At 47.5% G+C, this 19,633-nt stretch overlaps 1 protein-coding gene across 1 annotated transcript in view; it reads right to left on the bottom strand.

Annotated features, from left to right (window-relative positions):
- Window positions 1–6,522: 6,522 nt before the first annotated feature.
- Window positions 6,523–19,633, bottom strand: part of LOC140578306 (connector enhancer of kinase suppressor of ras 3-like) — a 28,949-nt gene continuing 15,838 nt past the window's right edge. The window contains exons 3-13 of the mRNA XM_072698758.1: window positions 17,792–17,994; window positions 16,570–16,657; window positions 14,530–14,571; window positions 13,184–13,303; window positions 12,866–12,925; window positions 11,594–11,662; window positions 10,892–11,038; window positions 9,533–9,657; window positions 9,056–9,240; window positions 8,468–8,554; window positions 6,523–7,842 (exon numbers count right to left, since the gene is read on the bottom strand). Of these exons, the coding sequence (XP_072554859.1) occupies window positions 7,547–7,842; window positions 8,468–8,554; window positions 9,056–9,240; window positions 9,533–9,657; window positions 10,892–11,038; window positions 11,594–11,662; window positions 12,866–12,925; window positions 13,184–13,303; window positions 14,530–14,571; window positions 16,570–16,657; window positions 17,792–17,994 (1,422 nt within the window). The 3' untranslated portion in view covers window positions 6,523–7,546. The remainder of the gene's footprint in view (window positions 7,843–8,467; window positions 8,555–9,055; window positions 9,241–9,532; window positions 9,658–10,891; window positions 11,039–11,593; window positions 11,663–12,865; window positions 12,926–13,183; window positions 13,304–14,529; window positions 14,572–16,569; window positions 16,658–17,791; window positions 17,995–19,633) is intronic.

Raw genomic sequence — 19,633 nt, 5'->3', positions numbered from 1 at the left:
GGATGTCGCCCCCCCCGAATCTCTTTCAGCAAGTATCGGCCCCAACACTACTGCACTAAACCCGCTGACTTCTACTCGTCGTAATAATTCAGAAGCAGGACACCTTATATAGAAACAAATCGTGGATTAGTTTCTATCCAAACATTTTCCTAAACAAGGACCAGGGGGGTGTAAATAAGCGTCCTGCTGAAGTGGTTGAAGAAAAATGCTTCGGCGTTCAAGAGAACGCATGATTTAGATATTAAATATTTAACCAAGCTCGGCTGATTAGTCTGCTCTGATTTGTAAAATTACTCATGTTCAGTGACAGACATTACGTATGTAGCAGGTGTAGGTTGGTGTGTATTCACTTTCTTACACAATAGACACACTAATGACTGCAACACATGCAACAACAATGCAAAGGACCAACAGTGTGTGTGAAAAGGTGTGTTATAGAAATGCTAATATTTAATAGATTACCTCTCTAGGTGGCCCTAGTTGTGTGTAACACAAGGATTACCCTGTGAACTGTTAGCATTGCATAATGAAGCCTTTCACACGCACTGCGGGTGCATTGCTGCCTTCTCCGGCCCCCGAAGTTCCCAGAATGTTCTTGCCCTGAAAATGGGACGGGAAAATTTACACGCATTCCTGAAGCGGGCTTAGTTTGAACATGAACAGGCAAAATCTAAAAACTATTTAAATGTTCTTAAGATATTTTTTGCGGATGACTTCTTGTCTGTTTGGGCTCTTGCGTGAAGGAAGCCGCTCGGTGACAACTGCCACCCTGCCGTCTCTCCGTTTTTTTTTGTTTTTTTTTTTTGCACCATACAGTACAGCGATTCTTTTTCACGAGGTCCTAGACGTGCCAGGATCGGAGCCGAGGATGGTATTGGATTTTTATTCCGATCCGCATCTGCGAAACCGAAGGAGACTGGCACAGGAATATCGAGTAACAGCCTGATTATTATAATTACCCCTGTCACTGTCGTGACCCTTCTGCGAACGGGGCTGACGGATTATGTTAACTCCCCGAGTGCTGCGTTGACAGCTCACGTAAGTACAGCCATGTGGGTGGATGGGCTACCCTACCCAGTTTACCCACCCGGGAATCCAAAGAATGAGAAGAATCCTAACGTGTGGTTTGGAGTGACACTGTAAGGCACTATATTTTTGCATATTTATTTTGCAAACGCCTTCACCCAAAGCAACATACATTATTTTTGAGAAAGCAAATTGAGAAATCAGTCCCTGGAAGCAATTGGTGGTTAAGGGTCTTGTATAGAGGACCCTGGGATTTGAACCAGCAGCCTTCTGAGCAAAAATACAACATTTTTTTTTAACCTAATAAGCCACACAAACCTCCTCGATAACAATTAGGCCACAGCTCTCAATAGAGAGGAACAGAAAGTGAGAAAGAGATTTTCAAATACATTCTGCTTTTCCTGAAAGTCCACTCCTTGACCAGAGCCTCTTGTCCAAACATCCAACCAGCAGCACGGTAAAACAGGAACATGTGCTGTTGTTTCCCTTCTCACAAGAGGAAAGACTTTTACAGAAAATAACAAGGGACATTTTGGGAAATAATAATAATTTGGTTGCCCTGTACCACAATAAATGACAAATTCACCAGAAAATCATACTGACAAAAGCCATGCTATAATAACAGAACTATTTAAGTGAACTATTTGAATTGAGCCCTAAAAATACCCCTTATGGTATTGATGTCTGCATATTTTCTATTGCTAGCACATTAAAAAGCACTTTTCTATGACAAAACTGATCTCATGTTTATCTGTCATTCTTTTCTTTCTCCAGCTGTGAATGACATTAGAGCAGGGCTGTATGTTTAAGAGCAATCAGATTGCTGAATTACATCATATTATATTACTGTAGCGGAACTAAACGAACAGAGAGCATTCATTTTGCATACTATAATGTATACTGTACAGCAAAAATGAAGGTTCAAGTTGTGTCATAGGTCAGAGGACACAGATCCACTATTGCTGCTGAATCACCATTTCTGTCCCGTTTTGTATTAATATGGCAGAAAAGCCGTGATATTAATTATTCCTGTTCAGATTGGATAATAACAAAAAATAATGATAGCTGGTAAGCTTCCATTTATATGTATCAATGGGAAAATATATAGAGAGACAAGGGTCTGCTGTGTGTCTCTTTGCCAGCCCCTGACACTCCCAGTGTATTTGGTTGCATGTTTTATTCCCTGTGGGGTCTGTGGAATCTCGCTAATGCCTCTCGTCAGAGAACCACAGGGTCATGGCGGCTGAATTCTTTGCTCCCCAGCATCGCGACCAGCAGAGGGGCGTGGCTCAGCTTTTTCAGTAAAAGCGTCACCTCTGGGAAGCTGCCAAAGGAAAACCTTCCCCTTTCCCTGATTATACGGCGCCTGGACGATGGCGGTCCGAAATAGCGCCCGCGAGCGACCACATGTGACAGGCAGCGGGAGGAACATGAACGGGCGGCCTCATCGTCACAATTCTCATACCCAGCTTTTGGCAGGCAGGGTGCCGTGGGGGTGAACAACTTCTGATATCGGGAACAGACAAGGTTTCTGAATCTGCCCCAGTCAGGATTATCGGGGTTGGAGACATCCAGTCCAAATCTTATACACCTTCCCCTCACCAAGGATCTTCATCCATCCATTTTCTATACCTACTACATAGGACCACAGGGGACTGGACCCTATCCTGGAAGCTACAGATGCAAGGTGGGGAATAAGCCAAGCTGGGACACCAACCCATCACAGGGAACTGACGCGCACACATTCCCATGCAAGGGGAAATTGGTAACTCCAGTTCACCTTGGCACGTTTTGGACTGTGGGGGGAATCCGGACTACCCGGAGGAAACCCCACGACGACGCGGAGAGAACATGCAAACTCCACGAAGGTAGAGCTCAGACAGAGACTCGAACCCTGAAGAAGTGTGAGGCGACGGTGCTAACCACATCATCGCGACACCGCCTCTGGCGCCATAAACGGAATAAAACCACCACTGCCAGTTTTCCACTGTCCTGGCAAGGTGGCGCACAGCCCAACATTGAAAAACATCCTTACCGCTTGAGAGAAGGACCATAATCTGGTGCTTGACTCGTATCTAAGGAGAGAGGAGAGAGAAAAGCAGTTTAGCAAAGTGATCAGGCCTTCAGAGCAGCTGACACTGGATCCCAGTGCATGCTCAGATTTCCAGTAATATAATTAACTTTATTACACCTTAATGTATCTAGCAGATACTTTTATCCAAAGCAACACACATTTATGAGAAAGCGGGGTCTATTTGACCCAACAGTGAAATGACCCAGCCAGCCCTGGGATTTAAACTGGCAACCTTCTGATTCTTAGCACAGTGTCCCAACCCGCTGAGCCACACACCATCTCATATTTAATTAGACGATTTAAGAATCACGCATTTGCACACCGTGTAAAATTCGCAGCATCAACCGACCTCTCCCAGCACCTAGCTACCTTTTAATAATAATAATAATAATAATAATAATAATAATTTAATTTAGGGAAGGTGTATTTTTTAAACAGTTTTTAAGGAGAGGCAATATGTGTGAGTCACACCCGGTGTGGCAGCATCAACCGACCTCTCCCAGCACCTAGCTACCTTTTAATAATAATAATAATAATAATAATAATAATAAACTTGTGTTGGGTGCTTCAGCTTCACATTTTCTCCTCAAAAGTAAAAAAAATATATAAAAAGATTCACTGCCTGAGGGGACCAATGAATTTGATTCTTCATTGGTGCACAAGTGAGATTTATTGTCCACAAGCCTGTAATTACACCCCACAGAGTAAGGCGTTCTGCTTTTTAAGCAGGAAGCTGATTTCTCTTAATTATGGACAGGATGTTGCTTTTCAGTTGAAAGGGAACCATTTTGAGAGCTTCCAGGCAAAAACAGGGAACTGTGTCTTCGGTTGTCCTGGCAATGATCATCAAACAGACTTCATCAGAAACTAGTAGGTGACTCAGGCTAACTGCAAGTCTTTGGACTAAGGAAGGACACTGGAGTACCCAGAGGAAACCCCTATGGCAGTGCTTCCCAATCCGGTCCTTGGAGATCCACATTTTTGCTCCTGAGAGAGCAAAAATGTGGACTGTCTGTGGGTTCCCGAGGACCGGATTGGGAAACACTGCCATACGGCACTGGGAGACTTCCACACACAGTGCAGGCCCAACTCTAGAGATGTGAGGCAACAGTGATGCTTACTGGGCTGCCTAAATAAATAATAATAAAACCATCAACACAGAACACCCCCTTTCCATCCACTCAACTGAACTTAAACTCAACTGAAACTGAACTTGAGCTCAGTTTGCGTATTTCCCATTTGCTAGCAAGGTTGCCAGCTCACACACATCTGATGTGATGCTCACGCTTTCAGACTGCCACGCTCACGCAAGAAATCCTATGGCAAATCTACATTAGTCCACAATAGACCTGAAATCAAAAGCGTTGGGGGCAGTTTGCAAACCCTACAGATTGTTTACAAGGTAATAAAACTGCTACATACGTGTAAATGCGTGTCCAGATTTGTCTCGTATTGAAAATCTCATACCAGCCAGCTGACCAACTTTGGCAACCCTGTGTCAGGCTGTGAGAGATGTGTAAATCGAGGGACAGGTGCACCCTAGGGTCAAGGGTCACATCTCTCTTTTCTGATGCTTTCATGAAACGTTCTCAGATTTGTTATTCTGATTCCTTTCGGTTTCTTCCAGGTTTAATGTTAGCTTGCTATTCTTGCATCTTTGGCTGCAGATTTAAGGCCGAAAGCCACTGCACTCTTTCCACCCAAGCAGACCCCCCCCGTCACACCTCCCCCTGATATTGACAGGCTTTATCATAAATATAACCATAGTTTCATTACTGGAAGGAATTGGATGCATTAAATCACACCTTCGGTGCACAAAGTCCCTCCTACGCATAGGTAGCTTTTTGAGGTATTTTTGGGTACAGAATCGTGCTGAATGTGGCTCCTGGATATTCGTGATAAACACCTGGCATGTACACACCTGTCCAGAATGCTGCTGCTGGAAATCCAGTCAGATACCTGTGGTGAACAGAGAGTAGAGAGTTAATCTGCCCACAGGATAGTACTGGAAGGTGGGGCAAACCAGTCCCAAGTTGACATCTATCAAGTCAACCAACTGTGCGATTTTTATTGGACGGGTCCACATCAGGTTTTTCCACTGAGGTCTGGGTCTGACCTCAATTGTGCATGAATCCTTCTCTATTCACCTAACATTGTTCAAGAGCTTTGCAGCTTCCCACATGTGCGTCATAACTGTTAAAGTTTAAAATCAGGGGCCAATGTGAGATAAAACACCACTACAAACAATCAGCAGCCATTAATATCTGACCATCTGCTTTAAATACAATGGGTTTCAAAGGGCAACGTAGGAAAAATAGACTGAACAATAATCAAAGCAGGAAATGATGTCATAATTCAGTGTGAATAACCTGATGTGGTCTTCAAAGTAGGAAATCAAAAGCCACTGAACCAAACAAAAGTATACATTACTAGACACACCCCAGGAAGTAGTCTTTTGTTTTTAGATGCTGGCGTTTATATCGCGATCCACCCCCACCAGAAACTGCATTCACAGCCAGCATTTTACAGTTGGCCTGGGACAACGAATGCCTTTGGTTTCAATGCATCTCCCAAGAGGAAGCGAAATTTAGAAAGCCAAGGAACACCTACATGCCCCGCCCATCACCCACTGAGCATGTGCACAGAAGAAAAGCTCATTCGTGGTCAGGCACATTGAGGCGGAGGCAATGGAGAGGAGCAAGCAGAGATTAGGAAACGCACCACACTTAGGCAGGAGGAGTGCAGAGACAGAGCATGCAGATGCAAAGAGAGGAGAAGGGAAAGGATTACCCCCCCCCCCAGTTCAGCATGTTTTATGGTCTTTCAATTTATTGCTGGTGTGATTTTCATCCAAACTAGAAGACTCTGATAGTGTGCATTATTAAAAACATGATAAATGGAATATACCTCATCTAGGTTAATTACTTTTGAATTTTTTTAAATGCCACCCATTTGATTTAAATTACAAATATTTGATTGAATTTTCCTTCTGGCCATAAAATTAAACAAAAAATGTGCAACCTGTGCCTGAAACTGATTCACTTTTTTTTTCTTCCCTCTTTGTAATTCAAGCGTAAGTGAATCGCAAGCAGTTAATGCGTCAAAATTACCACAAGTGTGAGGGATTTACGGCTGCGGCTCAGCAATGGACATTCCTGTAATAATAGGCGAGATATCCTGTCGCAGCACATGGCCATAAGCCCGGGGGTAGAATTATTGCCGGAAGGTCGCAGAGGGAAGATGGCAAGTGACGTGAATAAGGTTAGTCTCAAATATCTGCTCATGGCCTTTCCGTTTATATTGTCGCTCTTTCAGTCCTGGGGTAGTGTGGTGCCCAACCAAAGCCACTTCATTTGTGCCGTTATTAGATGTGACACACTGAAGTTTGTTTAATTTGAAATAAAAAACAAAACAAGGAATAATTTAAATCAACTGCACCTTTAATATTCTATACTCAAAAAGGTTACAAAACTCAAGTCAGTTGCAATGCATCGTGGGATACATGTTTCTTGACATGAAGCAGTTAATACTGTTGCTCACTCGCATTAGCAATTAGTACTATTGCTCTGAGACATTGACCTGTGTGGATAGCAGATGGCCCTCTAGTTCCCAGGGTTCATTGGGGCTGAGGTCAACGCTCTGGAGCCAATAGAACCAACATCACTGAGAAATATGTGGGTTTCACCCAATAATCAACCAGCTTCAATTTTCAAGTTTGTTGAGCTCAGCCAATGACAACATCTCTAAGACTCAAGATGGTCATCTGTTCGCCCACCTTTTCTGTCTGACCCCAGGCTTCTGGTGCCATGGTAACCACATCCACACAAGTATCTTGTTACAAGTAAGTCTGGGTAAATCCTGCATTGAACAGTACTGTGCAAAAAAGTTTAATGCATAGATTAAAGGCCTCTGGCAGCAGTGAGTACATTTTTTTCAACCAAAATGCAACAGTGAACAACAGGAAGGAAAAAAAATACACAAAAGCTTTGTGTATACAAACTGACAAAGATGCCTTATTGCTGTTAAATTATTACATTTGAAGGTATTACGAAATGGCATAGGAAAAAAATGGGTGAAATACTTTGGCAAGTGAAAAATAATTATAAAAAACCAACACAACATAAACTGTACAGGAAATATTCCACAATAAACAATGAAATAATTTAAATTATCACAACAATGGAAACAAGGTCAACGTGTTCTAAACCTGAATAAGTTTTCTTTTTCTTGAAGTAGAAAACAGCCACACTGGTAGAACCCAGACCAGGACCATTTTGCCCTCCCCACTCACACACTGAAATGTTCCGGAAAGGTAGGGGGGGGGGGGGGGGGGATACAGAAAGCTCCACCAGCAGGATAAGCCCCTCCCCCAAGCGGCTGTACCGCAGATAGCAGCGAGAGGCACCAGGGTGAGACGAACAGGAAGCCCCAGACAGGAAGCACGAGTTAGTGAGTCAGTAGTTTAAGCCGTGATATCCAACTGACCAGTAGCGAGGGCTCAGACGAGCGCTTCTTGGGGGTGGGGGGCACCGGTGACTTTTTGGACACGTCGTCTTGGAAGGGGATGGTGGCGCTGCTGTGCAGGTCGGCGCTGACCAGCAGGCGGCTGCCCCGGATGCGGTCCACGCCGCGCACCAGTCTCTCTCCGGCGCCGGACCTGTGGGGGAGCGGGGTCTGGGGGGCCTCCTCCGTGATGGTGGGGATGCGCTCGTTGCTCAGGTATCTGTACAGCAGGTCCTCGCCTGAGGCAGAAATGACGCAGATGACCGGACTGGCACAACGCCCCCCCCCCCCCCCCCCGCAGCACCCTTCACTTATCTGGCCAGATTTAATAAGCTGAAGCATTCCATCGCTGCTGAGGTGGGGCCCCTGTTTTGCTAGGCGGGCCCCTGCACTTAGCTGATTTCTCAATGACATGTTAGGGAACAAATTAAAAATCGCTACCTGACCCAAAATGTGGAATGGCATTCCTGTGATTTATTGTGGGGGGTGGGTGTTTGAGCGGTGCACCTGTGAGCAGAAGGTCACCGGTTTCAAATCCCAGGATCACTAGTGTTTTTTCCCCCATGACTGTGCCCCACAGCACAACCCTTAAATGCCAGTCACTCCAGGGACAGGCTCAACTTGCCTTCTCAAAAATGACGTTTTGGGTAATAGTATCTCCTACATAAATTTCATGTAAAAAAAAAAAAAAAAAGGGGGGGGGGGGGGGTTCCCCGATGTACAGATCATGAGCAGGACAGTGGTTGAGCCACCCCTACTGGTCTGGACAGTGTCCCATCAATTTCATTAATGAAGCTCAACTAATAGGTAGGAGGACGATGGCTCTCAGTTAGGTTACATCTATATCCATGCCGAAGGTGTTACCTTTTCGTCCCGAGGTCCAGGGCTTGGAGAATGGATCATTCTGTACCAGGCAGGTGTCCACTGGCATGGACAGAGGGCGGGGTTTACCTGCGAGGGGGAGGGAAGGGAAACAGTCTTATAAATATCGCTCTTCGATTTATCATTTCATGATAGAAACACAGGAGTGCCAGAAAAGCTAAAGAGTGGGTTTTTAATAAATGGAAAAAAAAAATAGGATCTATCCCATCTTCCATGCGCGCTCGTCCTATGCAGGGCCGGGAGGGTCTGGAGTCGGTCCCGGATGCTATGGGCACAAGGCAGGGAACAACCCAGGATGGGGCACCAACCCACCACACACACAAAGCAATTTGGTAACTCCCACCGTTTTTGGACTGTGGGGGGAAACCAGAGAGCCTGGAGGAAACCCCACGATGTCAGGGGGAGAACATGCAAACTCCACACACATGGAACCCAGCTGGGGACTAACTCTGATCCCAGAGGTGTGAGGCAACAGTGCTAACCACTGTGCAAAATAAATTAATTTGGTTTATTATTTCACATCCACGTGTTAATATACGGTACTTATGATGCAGCGGGTCGGATGCTAACCGCGTGACAGCATCTGCCCTCTCATCCGCGGCTGCACGACGTTGACCTCGATGGGCTGGACGCCCAGCTTATCGTAGTCAGCGATGGTGAAGCGCCGCCGGCTCTCCTGGTCCAGGAAGGAGTTGGGCGACTCGGAGCCCTTTGGCCTCACATTGATGTTGGTGTACGAGCTCCTCATTGCGTCTCTTCTCGAGCAGGAAAACAGGATCGCAAGGAGGGAGGAAGAAGCATGTCAATGAAAACAATGCTACAGAGGAAAAGAAACGGACTTTCGTCATAACGGTGTGGGAAGAGACGGCGCGACTCAAGACTGTCAACAGATAAGTCATTTATAAAAGCTATCAAATTGACGGTAGAAACCTCCACTGTATCAAACACGACATATTCACTAGAAAAGATCCTCTCTACCCGAACCTCAAACCACAACCATGGGAGTAACATGACAAGGTCTGATTGGTGGTGGGGGGGTTGTTTTACCTCGGGGTATAAGGTACAGATGGAGGAGGCGGAATGTACAGGTCTAAAATGGCTGGCTTCTCCATCTTGAGGGAGGTGTTTCCTGTTCCGGCTGGAGGCTGGGCTTTGGCCAGGGACGGGGTGCTCTGGAACCCAGAACAATGCAAGACGGGCAGGTTAGCGCTCCTTCGGCAGGCAGGCGGACACTCTTTCACCAACAATTCGCTGGGTTAAAGCAGCCCGTCTCCTCAGCTGAAACAAAGATTTTAAGCCACCCTCCTACATATTACACCTCTAACCCATCTGGATTCAAAATACAACCCAAGGTCACAGCAGGGATTTATCACAAACAAACATGCAAAACAAACAAACATGCAAACAAACTGAAGTGTGGAATACTCCCTCACTAGCCAAAACCTTGCTTGTTTCAATTGCCCTCAGTTGGGGGGGGGGGGGGTGGGGGTGTTATCAGACTGTTGTCTTCCCAGAACATTGTTTATGTGCTCTGAGATATAGCATCTCACGAATTGGTATTTCCTGTACAACTGCACAGATTAAACATCCTTTATCAGTGTCTTTAGCACCTGCCTCATGATCCCTCACAAAGGCCCTTCGAGTCGACTATCACACAATGGGTGGATTATAGTGTTTGACTGCTGCAGAAAGGTGACTAAGACCCTGCATGACTCGCCTATGGGGAGAGAAGGTGCTTCACACCACAGGGAATTCACGGTCTAGTGGGCACTTCTGTAATCACCCCTCCCACATGCATCCTGGGCCCCCATCCAGACGTGCCATTCACGAGCTGGGGGCTGTACACACTGACCCAGGCAGAATGACGCAACTGTCCGGTATTGTGCCGCTAATTTAGGAAAACAGAATATGCCCTATTGTTTGGCCGCATTACACAGCCCAGATTTGTTGCTGCTTGCCCCCCGCCCCCCAGCCCCCATCTCTGTTTGGGTGGCCTGTATACCTGCCTGAGCTTGCATGCTCCGGTTCCACAAACAAAACAAGTGAAATAAAGAGCTGTGCTCCAGTCAATACAAGGCGTGGAGGAGCATTTAATCTGGGCCAGCCCAGGCAGATGCAATAAGGCAGCGCAGTAATCACTGACATTAGTCTGCACTGGGGCCTCTCGTCGCTGCACAGGGGTGTCTGAGCAGGGCCCGTGAAGCCTTTGCTTGAGGCAGCAGCAGTGAAGCTTTGTAAATACCAGAAGGGGGCGCCCTAGGCAGCCGGTGAAGTCACTTATAGGATTAGCCGGCCCCGCGCTTGGTTCCCGGCCAGGAAAATTTGGAATGAGGAAAATTTATCGGAACTTAAAACTGTAAACTGAAGCCATGTTGGAGGAAGGTAAAAAAGATGGAGTCTATGTACCTGTACCAGGGGGGGCTTCCAGCGCATGTTTTTCAGGGGGGCCGGTGTGAAACCAGTGGTGCCGGTGGGCCTCTTCTTCAGCACCAGTCCCACGCCAGCTGGGTCCTCCCTCAGCTTGGCCACCAGGTTCTTCAGCTGCCAACCCACCTGCACCAAGAGTGCACAAGTTCAGCAGCTTCCCTCCCACAATGCATCTGCTTTGTCTACTGACACATCTAAAACAGCAGATACAACCACTATCATCATCATCATCATCATCATCGCGGATAGGTATTCACCTGTGTATTTGCACTATTGCAATATTTTGCACTGCATATATGCTCTGTCTTGTACACTTGTACTATTGCATTGTTTTGTTTTCAATCCAGCATTTGTTGTCCAGTGTCTCATTCAGCTGTTCTTTGTTCTAGCTGTCTCTCTAGAAATTCAGTTTCTCCACGTGCGTGAAATGACAGTAAAGTGATTTGACTTCGTCGTCATCACCGCCACCAGCCCCTGTAAACCCCTTCAGATCCTGCTTTAGTTGAGGTAGGGAGCAAAACCATGGACTTTCTGTGGGTCACTGAGGACTGGATTAAACACTGGTCTAAAGCAAAAAAATAACCATTATAAAATGCCATCATCACCAAAATTCCCCTGTTGGCTGCTTTCACTGCATGGAAAGAGAAGCGGCAGCGGGAAGCGTTTCAGCGTGTCACTCACCACTGTTTGCTGGTTGACCTGGATCACTTCGTCTCCTGCATGGATTCTGTGCGTCCGGTCAGCAGGAGACTAGAGACACAGCAGGAGGATGAGTACAGACCCCCCCTGGCCCTGAGCTTATCATGAACACGACGCATCCACAAGCCAGAAAAACAGGCCTAAACAGGGCCTGTTCCGCTAATATCCGCTCCGCAACAATGGGGAGGACGGCGTTTGTCTCTTGTGGGGCGGTGGGAGATCCCCAAACATCCTCAAAACAACGGTCTGAACAATAAGCGATGTGCACGAGCTTCGTGCAACCAAGAGACGGCCCATTGTTATTGTGATAAAAAGCCGCTTGTGTATACATCTATAAAGGAGCAGAGCACCATGGGAAAATGTATGGAGCCACGGTTAATTGGATAGAAATTCCACAGCTGCGTGAAACTCTGGCTAATAGGCCAAACCTCATTTCTGGTTAATTATGGACCCTCAGAGGGGGAAGCCACTTCAGTTAGGGATGGGGAAGAGAGACCCCCCCCCCCTCCCTCGCCCACACATCTCCTCTGTCCCACTTAATAAAGAACAGGTTAGCGTCTGCGGCTCAGCCTGAACCCCTCTATTAGTGAAGTCCTTCCTCTCCCACAGACATGCAGACTCACTGGGGGGGGGGGGGGGGGGCACTCGCTGCCGCCTGTACTTCTCACTGTCGCCCCTCCCCCCCAAAACAATGTGCTTTCAAACAATGTCTGTCATACCAGCAAGATTTATACAGGCTCGGGGGTGTGGGTGGAGTTTTAGGTGAGCACAGGATCTATATGTATCATATATCACTCCTAACAATGCACAAAGGGCATTTATGGGATGTAAAACATATTAGTCAAAAGACCTTTTCAAACCAAAAGTGAGAGAACCGTCAAGACTAGAAAAATATGTTACACAAAACTCAAAATCCATGGCATTACCAACATGAATATTATTATAAAGCATATCTTATTGGACATAAATAAGGTTATATAATTCATAAATTATCAGAGATACCACAAAATCTGAACGTCACCGTAGATGGACGAAACTAACGGGGAAGGTAAATTCTTATAGTTTAAAATTTGCTTAAATAACACTGCTAACATTACGGATCATCGCCAAACCCTACAGGAAAAATTTCGCAGTAAAAGACAATGGACAACATTATCACTTCAAGAACAGGAGGAGAAAAGGTCATTCAAATAGGGCACCCCCTGCTGGTGGGAGTCCTACTTGCCCCAAACCCTAAGTCATCATCATACTCACATTTTCTGTGGTGCCGGTGATGATGTGTAGCCCATCGTAGGTGGACTTGATGTACATGCCCTGGGAACGAGGAGGAGGGCGACACTGGTGTGAATGGTTATACTGGGAAACGATTGCAGATGTGAATCACAATTGGGGGGGGGGGGGGGGGGAGACAACACCTGGAGGGTATTTTGGTTATAAGAGGAACTTGTAAAAGTCTCCATCACTAGTAAAACAAAAACACTCTGGGAAGCGTGAGAGATCTGGGGGGGTCTCTGTGATCTGGGGGGGGGGGGGGGGGGGGGGGTTTCGGTGATGTCGATGCTGCCATCTCACCAGTCCTTCCCCGGGCTTGATGTTGACAATCCGGACCTCCTCCAGGCGGGTAATCTGCCTGGTCAGAGGGTCTGAGGTAGTTTCCATAGTCTGGTCACAGATTCCATTCAAAACCTTTGACTGCAATTCAGACAAGAGCCCATCATTAATATACTAAATGATGACGTGCAAAAGCTAAGTTACTTGATTACTTTGATTAAGCATATCTGACTCAGAGGTCTACCCCAGCGTTTCCAAATCCGGTTCTCGGGGACCAGCAGCCAGTCTACGTTTTATATAGACTGCCTGGCAAGGAGCTCGGAGGGAGCAAAAACATGGATCGACTGTGGGTCCGAGGACCGGGTTAGGAAACACTGGTCAACTCAACAGGGTGAGATGATTCCATTAAAAAACGTTGGCATCTCTACTGCGACTAAATTACATTCTTTCGAAATGCACACGCAGGGAGTGGGGGAGCAAGATAAGGCTGGTGTTCCGATCATAATTACATCATCACAGCTCGGGCCCTGCGCGAGGCACAGCTGATAATATCACGCTGTCATCATTAGGGCGAATGGCTTGACGTAAACATAAACGTGTTTCTTCTCACGGAGCAGCTGATAAGATACAGGCCTTAACGACCGTAAATGCTCAGAAGGAAATCAGCGAAGACTGGAGCATGAGGTGCATGTGGGCGTTTACCAGCATTCAAACTGCGCATTTGCACGGGCCCACCGAGGTTTGGGCACCGCCCTGTCGGCCACAAACTGTCACTACACTAAATATCATAAGCAGAGATGCTGAAGCAACATGTTATGCTAACCAGACGGCTGGCTACAATCTTCTGAGTATTCGCTAGATATGTATCTAGTTTTTGAGACCTGAGATGAGGGCAGGGGGCCCCAAGGTGACATTTTATCTGGGGCCCAGAAACAATAATCCCAAACCCTGGGAGTGAGTGAGAGTGAGTGACACTCTATAGCGCAGCATTTTGCGGTAGCGCCTGGCTGAGCGAGACCAGCGACGGCCTGCCTGAATTGCGGACTCGCATACCGCCACAGTGCTGCATAAACATTAAAAAAATGGGGGGGGGGGTGGGAGGAAGGAGACGACATCACATGAGGAGCTCTGCAGTTCACCGGCACGTCTGAGAAAGAGGAAGTTTGCTGTCAGGACGAGAGGCCTGGTAATTGTCATTCGCAGGAAACTGTGATTAATGGGGGGGGGAGGGGGTATATTCAGCGGTGTCAAACCCCCCCCGTTGTGTGACAAAAAAAAGGGGGCCCTGGAGACTAAAGTCTCTGAAAGCCCGCTGACCGAACGATTCCCCAGAAGCTCCACTCCCCTTCTGCGGCCGCCATACTTACGACTTCTAGAATCTTCTCTTCCATCTCATAAACTGTGCAATCCTGCAAGAGAAGAGGTGCATTCGTTCAAAACAAAACCACCAGAATCAGCCACTGGAACAGTATCATGTTCAATCAGAGCGTAAATTTAAAAAAATAATAAAATTGAGTTAAAAATCACACACACACACACACACACACACACATCTGGTAAAGCACACACAAGAATTACAGAAACAGGAGAGAACAGAAAAATGTACAGATAAATGATATTGATTAAATGAGTTAAGTGGAAGAAGATGAACAGAACCTCACACACATGTACTAAAAGGATAAGCAAATAATATTCCTCATCTTGTAATGAAAACAGCATTTTGACTAAAAGCTCTGCGCAGAGTGACTGTCCCGCAGGGCAGAGCACACCCTGTCAGCCAATTGCACCCTGTCAGCCAATCACCCCATCAGCCAATCACACCGCGTCGGCGCCTGACATTTCGCCGCTCTGACTGAGGCCTGCAGCGCTTCAGCTTGCCTGCCCCGTGCCACGATAAGTGCGGCATCAAGAACTGCACGCCTGACAGGATGACGGAATGTGGGACACGTCCGTTTCTGTAACGGGGTGGAAGGGGTCCTGTCATGTTTGGGCATAGCCGCATGCTTCTTCCACAAAAGGGGGTTTGTTTGGCGCTGGGAATCTTATTTGAGTGATAACCAAGGGGGTTCGGGGGGGGTTCGGGGGGTCTGCGTCATCTCTCATCAACTGAAACACGTTTTGCCAGCTGGGAGGCAAATATTACCACAGCTCCCAGCTGTCAGACCCTCCATCAACAAAATAAATACATTGTCAAAATTGCCAGAAGATGCAAGGGGCCATTTCATGATACCAAAACCACACCTGAACTTAGAATCCTTTATTAAAATCATGTGACTTGGCGTAACCTGACAGCCGCAGCATTTAAGTTTACATATCCGATTCAGTCTAGTTTGACTTATTTTCATATAGCACACTTTCCACCCAAAAGGTAAAGGTTCTCATCTTCAACTCATTTGCATGGTGCAAGATTTAGAGTAGTGTCTGATTGTTAGCCAGACCTCCGTCCCAGACCTGCTGCCGCCAGCTGAGATCGTCGTGACACAGACAGGTGTGTCTCTGATCTCTGCCCACCCCCTTCACAGCGTTTGCCAGATCGGACAGAAGAGCTGCTGTTCTCTATCATGCTCCTCTCACAGTACTTCCGAATCCATGAGACCTGAATGGAAGGCTTATCTGGCCCTAACTACCCGACAGCTGATGGGGGGGGGGGCGGGCAAACTCGCAGCAAGCCGAAATCCAAATGTCGGTGTGGGACGCTATTGGTCATGGCTCTCAGCGGGGGCGGAGCAAGTTCGATAAATCTCAGCTTGCGGACGAGCACCGCGGGAACTGGCCCGGATCAGAATCTATGTCCTCTTTCCATTGTATGCATTGTGTTAAACCCAAGATCTTGGACCAGCCTTTTGGTTTCCACATACAACAGACACGCTCATAATCAATCATGCCACAAACGTGGAACGCGACCTGGTGCCCTTGAATTCTCCATCTCACACAAGCTTTCAGGCACCGCGGTGAAATACCAGTAAATAATTCATGAAAAAATCGGACTGACCCCCCCCATCCTGAATTATTACCCTGCCAGACACACGTTTCCACGTTCCTTGTGGAACGTCTCTGAGGAATAAAAACTGGAAACAGCTGGCTCTGGGATACTTCAGAGGAACTTCTTTCAAGAGAGCCAGAGGTTTTATGAAACTGTAAAATCCATTGGCTGTTGGCCACACAAAAGGTTCCCGAAGTGCAGTGTTCCCCATCAGAACCGGCAGGTCACAGTGTGAAGTGCAGTGTTCCCCATCAGAACCGGCAGGTCACAGTGTGAAGTGCAGTGTTCCCCATCAGAACCGGCAGGTCACAGTGCTTTCACTAAGCGACCTGAGGCTTCTGAGGTGAGCACCGCTGCTCGAAAACGTCACTGGACTAGTTCGACAGACACAAGTGTATCTCAGGCCGACCATGGGCTCCCTGACCTGCTGAACAGTGGTGGTGAGCTCAAGGCACTGCTGGATGATCTTGTTCTTCGTGGCAGTAAAGTCACTGATCCCCGTCAAGGGTGTCCTAAAAAAAAAAAAAAAAAACCACAAACAGATGTCACCAATTACCATGCTGGGGCACACAGCTGTGGAAGCAGTACAAATCGAGGTGCCTGCTGAACAGGTGAATTCTGAAGGTTTCCCAGACGTGAACCCAATGTGGAATGGGGTCACTGTTTCCACAAGTGTTTAAAACTCAAGCACACAAAAAAGGCTGTTGTGATGGAACTTCCCCTCACCCTAACCCCCCAAATAAAACTCCTCAGACGCATGTCTATGCAGTTTCTATTCGTGGATCTTGCTCAGGAACATTCTCAAACTCGAAAACGTAGCACGTTGTTTGGCTACTAGTCATTTCGAGGGCTCTACGCACTCTGTGGTCAAACAAGCAATCCTGCAGATGGCAAAGAACAGGATTATGGATGCCCCCATATGGATGCCGCGTGAGAGTCGTGCATCGCTGGAGCGGATGCCCCCCCCCCCTACCCCCCACCCCACCACGTGGTTTTTATAAACCCGACAACCGCTAAACAAACATTCCAGGTTATGCGTCAGTTATAGCAGAGACCTACACATATCTGAGACCGGGCGTTGAACCCTACCAAGTCTCAGGAAGTAAACCAGACAGTATCGGATTTCATTGCTCTCTTTTGACAGCAATTGGAGAAAGAAAATGCGGGGGGGGGCGGGGGGGGGGGGACAACACTGTATGAAGGCACAGTAACCGCAGATGAGTGATGTGTCTATGTTTTACAGATCAGCCGCTCTAAACATCATACCAGAGGTGAGGGGAACGGTTTTTCCATACTAAAACCTTTGAACTGACCAAAATATTAACCCAATAACAGCCCTACAATATAAATTCCAGCTGGAAAAGGAAGACATCCCACAAGTTAATTATTAGTTACCATGATACCACATGCTGCTTCCAGACGGTGGCCTCTCCAGGCTAGCTCATATTGGGGGGCGGGACCACCAGCTGAAAGCTGATTGGCCCACAGATTGCCCACTCCCCTGTCACTCACCAATTCAGAACATATCATTGGCTAATAAAGTTAGCGCCTCTGTATAGATTATGACCCCTCTCACACCCCCCACCTTTAAAGAAAATCTCCAGGCCAGAGACAGCTTTGTAGCAGGTTCACCAGGTGCACCTCACCTGTCCAGCCAAGCCAGAAGGTTCTTGGCCGCCCCAATGAGCTCCACCACGAGGGTGAGGAAATCGTTCGGGGGCTTGCGGCACATGCTGCCGTTGTAGGCGGGGCTCCTCCGTCGCTCAGACGTACACACACGCAGATTGCTGGTGGCCGTCCTCATCCGGGCAACCAGGTTCTTCAGAATATCCGTCTCTATGCCATAATTCTACAAAGAGAAAGCACCGGAACAAAGGGGAATCGTTATCGCTGGAACTGCTCAATCATTCCTAGGCATTGGGTCATCAGAAAACTATTTTGGTGTTATGGGGTTTGAACTGCAACTGGCCAAGATAAATAACACTGAAGACATAATAGTAGTTGTGGCCTGGACGAGATGGGAGGGGAATTCTGCCACACTTCCATGTCCCCGGAAGGCACGAGTCGATCACCTGACTCACACAAGCTCAGCCAACAACACATTCCATGGCCTGTTTCCTCTTCATGCATTCCACTCCTCTGAAGCAAAATGGGATGAGGTGCTGCTCGTGGGGTGAGCTGGTGGTCTACTGCTGTCCCCCCCCCCCCCGGAACAAACACCCTGAAGAAGTACGGCTGGAAAGCTAAGGCTGTTCAATGGTCAGGATCTCAAGGTCCCATACCAGACTGGGGGGTGCAGGGGGAGGGGGGACAGCAGTAGTCTCTTGTGCAAGACTCACGAGATCCAGACGCGACCTTCGTCACACTTGTCCTGCTCTAGAAGCGTCAGCACTAAACAAAAGTGTCAACGAGTGGGAAGTGGTCAAATCTTTAGAAAGATGCCACCACCCTCCCTAGATGCACCCAGACCCCGTCCAGATCACTCCAGTCTAATCCCACTGCAAATATTTTATTAAATATCCCGCCAGTACATATTTACATTTCAGCCACGGTCTGGCTGCAGCACATCAGCTACGCCGAGTCTTTCAGAGGAAGCAGGCAGCTTAATTTAGACCGCTCCTGAAGGCCGGCACTGGAAGAACGTTTAATGCCGGAGAAGGAATGCAACTGGTCTGACTGATTACAGTTTAAGGGGTCTGGGCAGATTACTCATTCCCATTACTCATTTGCCAGGCATGCGCAGTGAGCACTTGGAAGTGACTCCTGTTCTGGCAAGTCTCGTTCAGGGGGAAACGCTGGCCCGTCACCAGCACGCATGCCTGGCGCTCACTGCGCATGCCTGGCGCTCACTGCGCATGCCTGGCGCTCACTGCGCATGCCTGGCGCTCACTGCGCATGCCTGGCGCTCACTGCGCCTCGCATGTAACGGGAATGAGTAACCTGCCCAGACCCCTTAAACTGTAATCGGTGGCGGCTTTTAGCGGTACCAGACTGCAGACCAGTCTTAGATCAAGTGCCAATGACCAAACACATAAATGCCCTGTTGAGGAGCTGAAATGGAGACTTCAGGGTTAATAAAAGTGTCACTGTGTGTTGAATTTTGGACTTCAAACAGGTCTTCAGACAAACTAACTTCCACAACATTTAGGACAGTCACTGTGAAAGAAATTTTTAGCCGGATAATTACACACAAGCTCATTTATTCACTGACGTAAGCTGACCAGCATTAAATGGCGGAAAGTACCATAAATGGGGATTGGTGCAGTGAAAGGGATTGGGAAAGTAGCATAAAAACAGGCAGGGGGCGCTGTTTCAAACAGGTGTTGGGGAAAAAATGTCCTTCTATAAGTGGAAGGGGAAGAGGAGGGGAAAGGGTGTCATTTTCGGGCCTCCCACACCTGCAGATGGGAGGGGGGGTAGGGACTTCCTCCTCCATCACCTCCTCTGCGGCAGATCTCACTCAGTATGGGTAGTAGGAGAGGTCACAT

Source organism: Paramormyrops kingsleyae, chromosome 14 (genome assembly GCF_048594095.1).
Source record: "Paramormyrops kingsleyae isolate MSU_618 chromosome 14, PKINGS_0.4, whole genome shotgun sequence".
NCBI lineage: Eukaryota > Metazoa > Chordata > Actinopteri > Osteoglossiformes > Mormyridae > Paramormyrops > Paramormyrops kingsleyae.
This window is presented reverse-complemented; position numbering and strand designations above follow the sequence as displayed.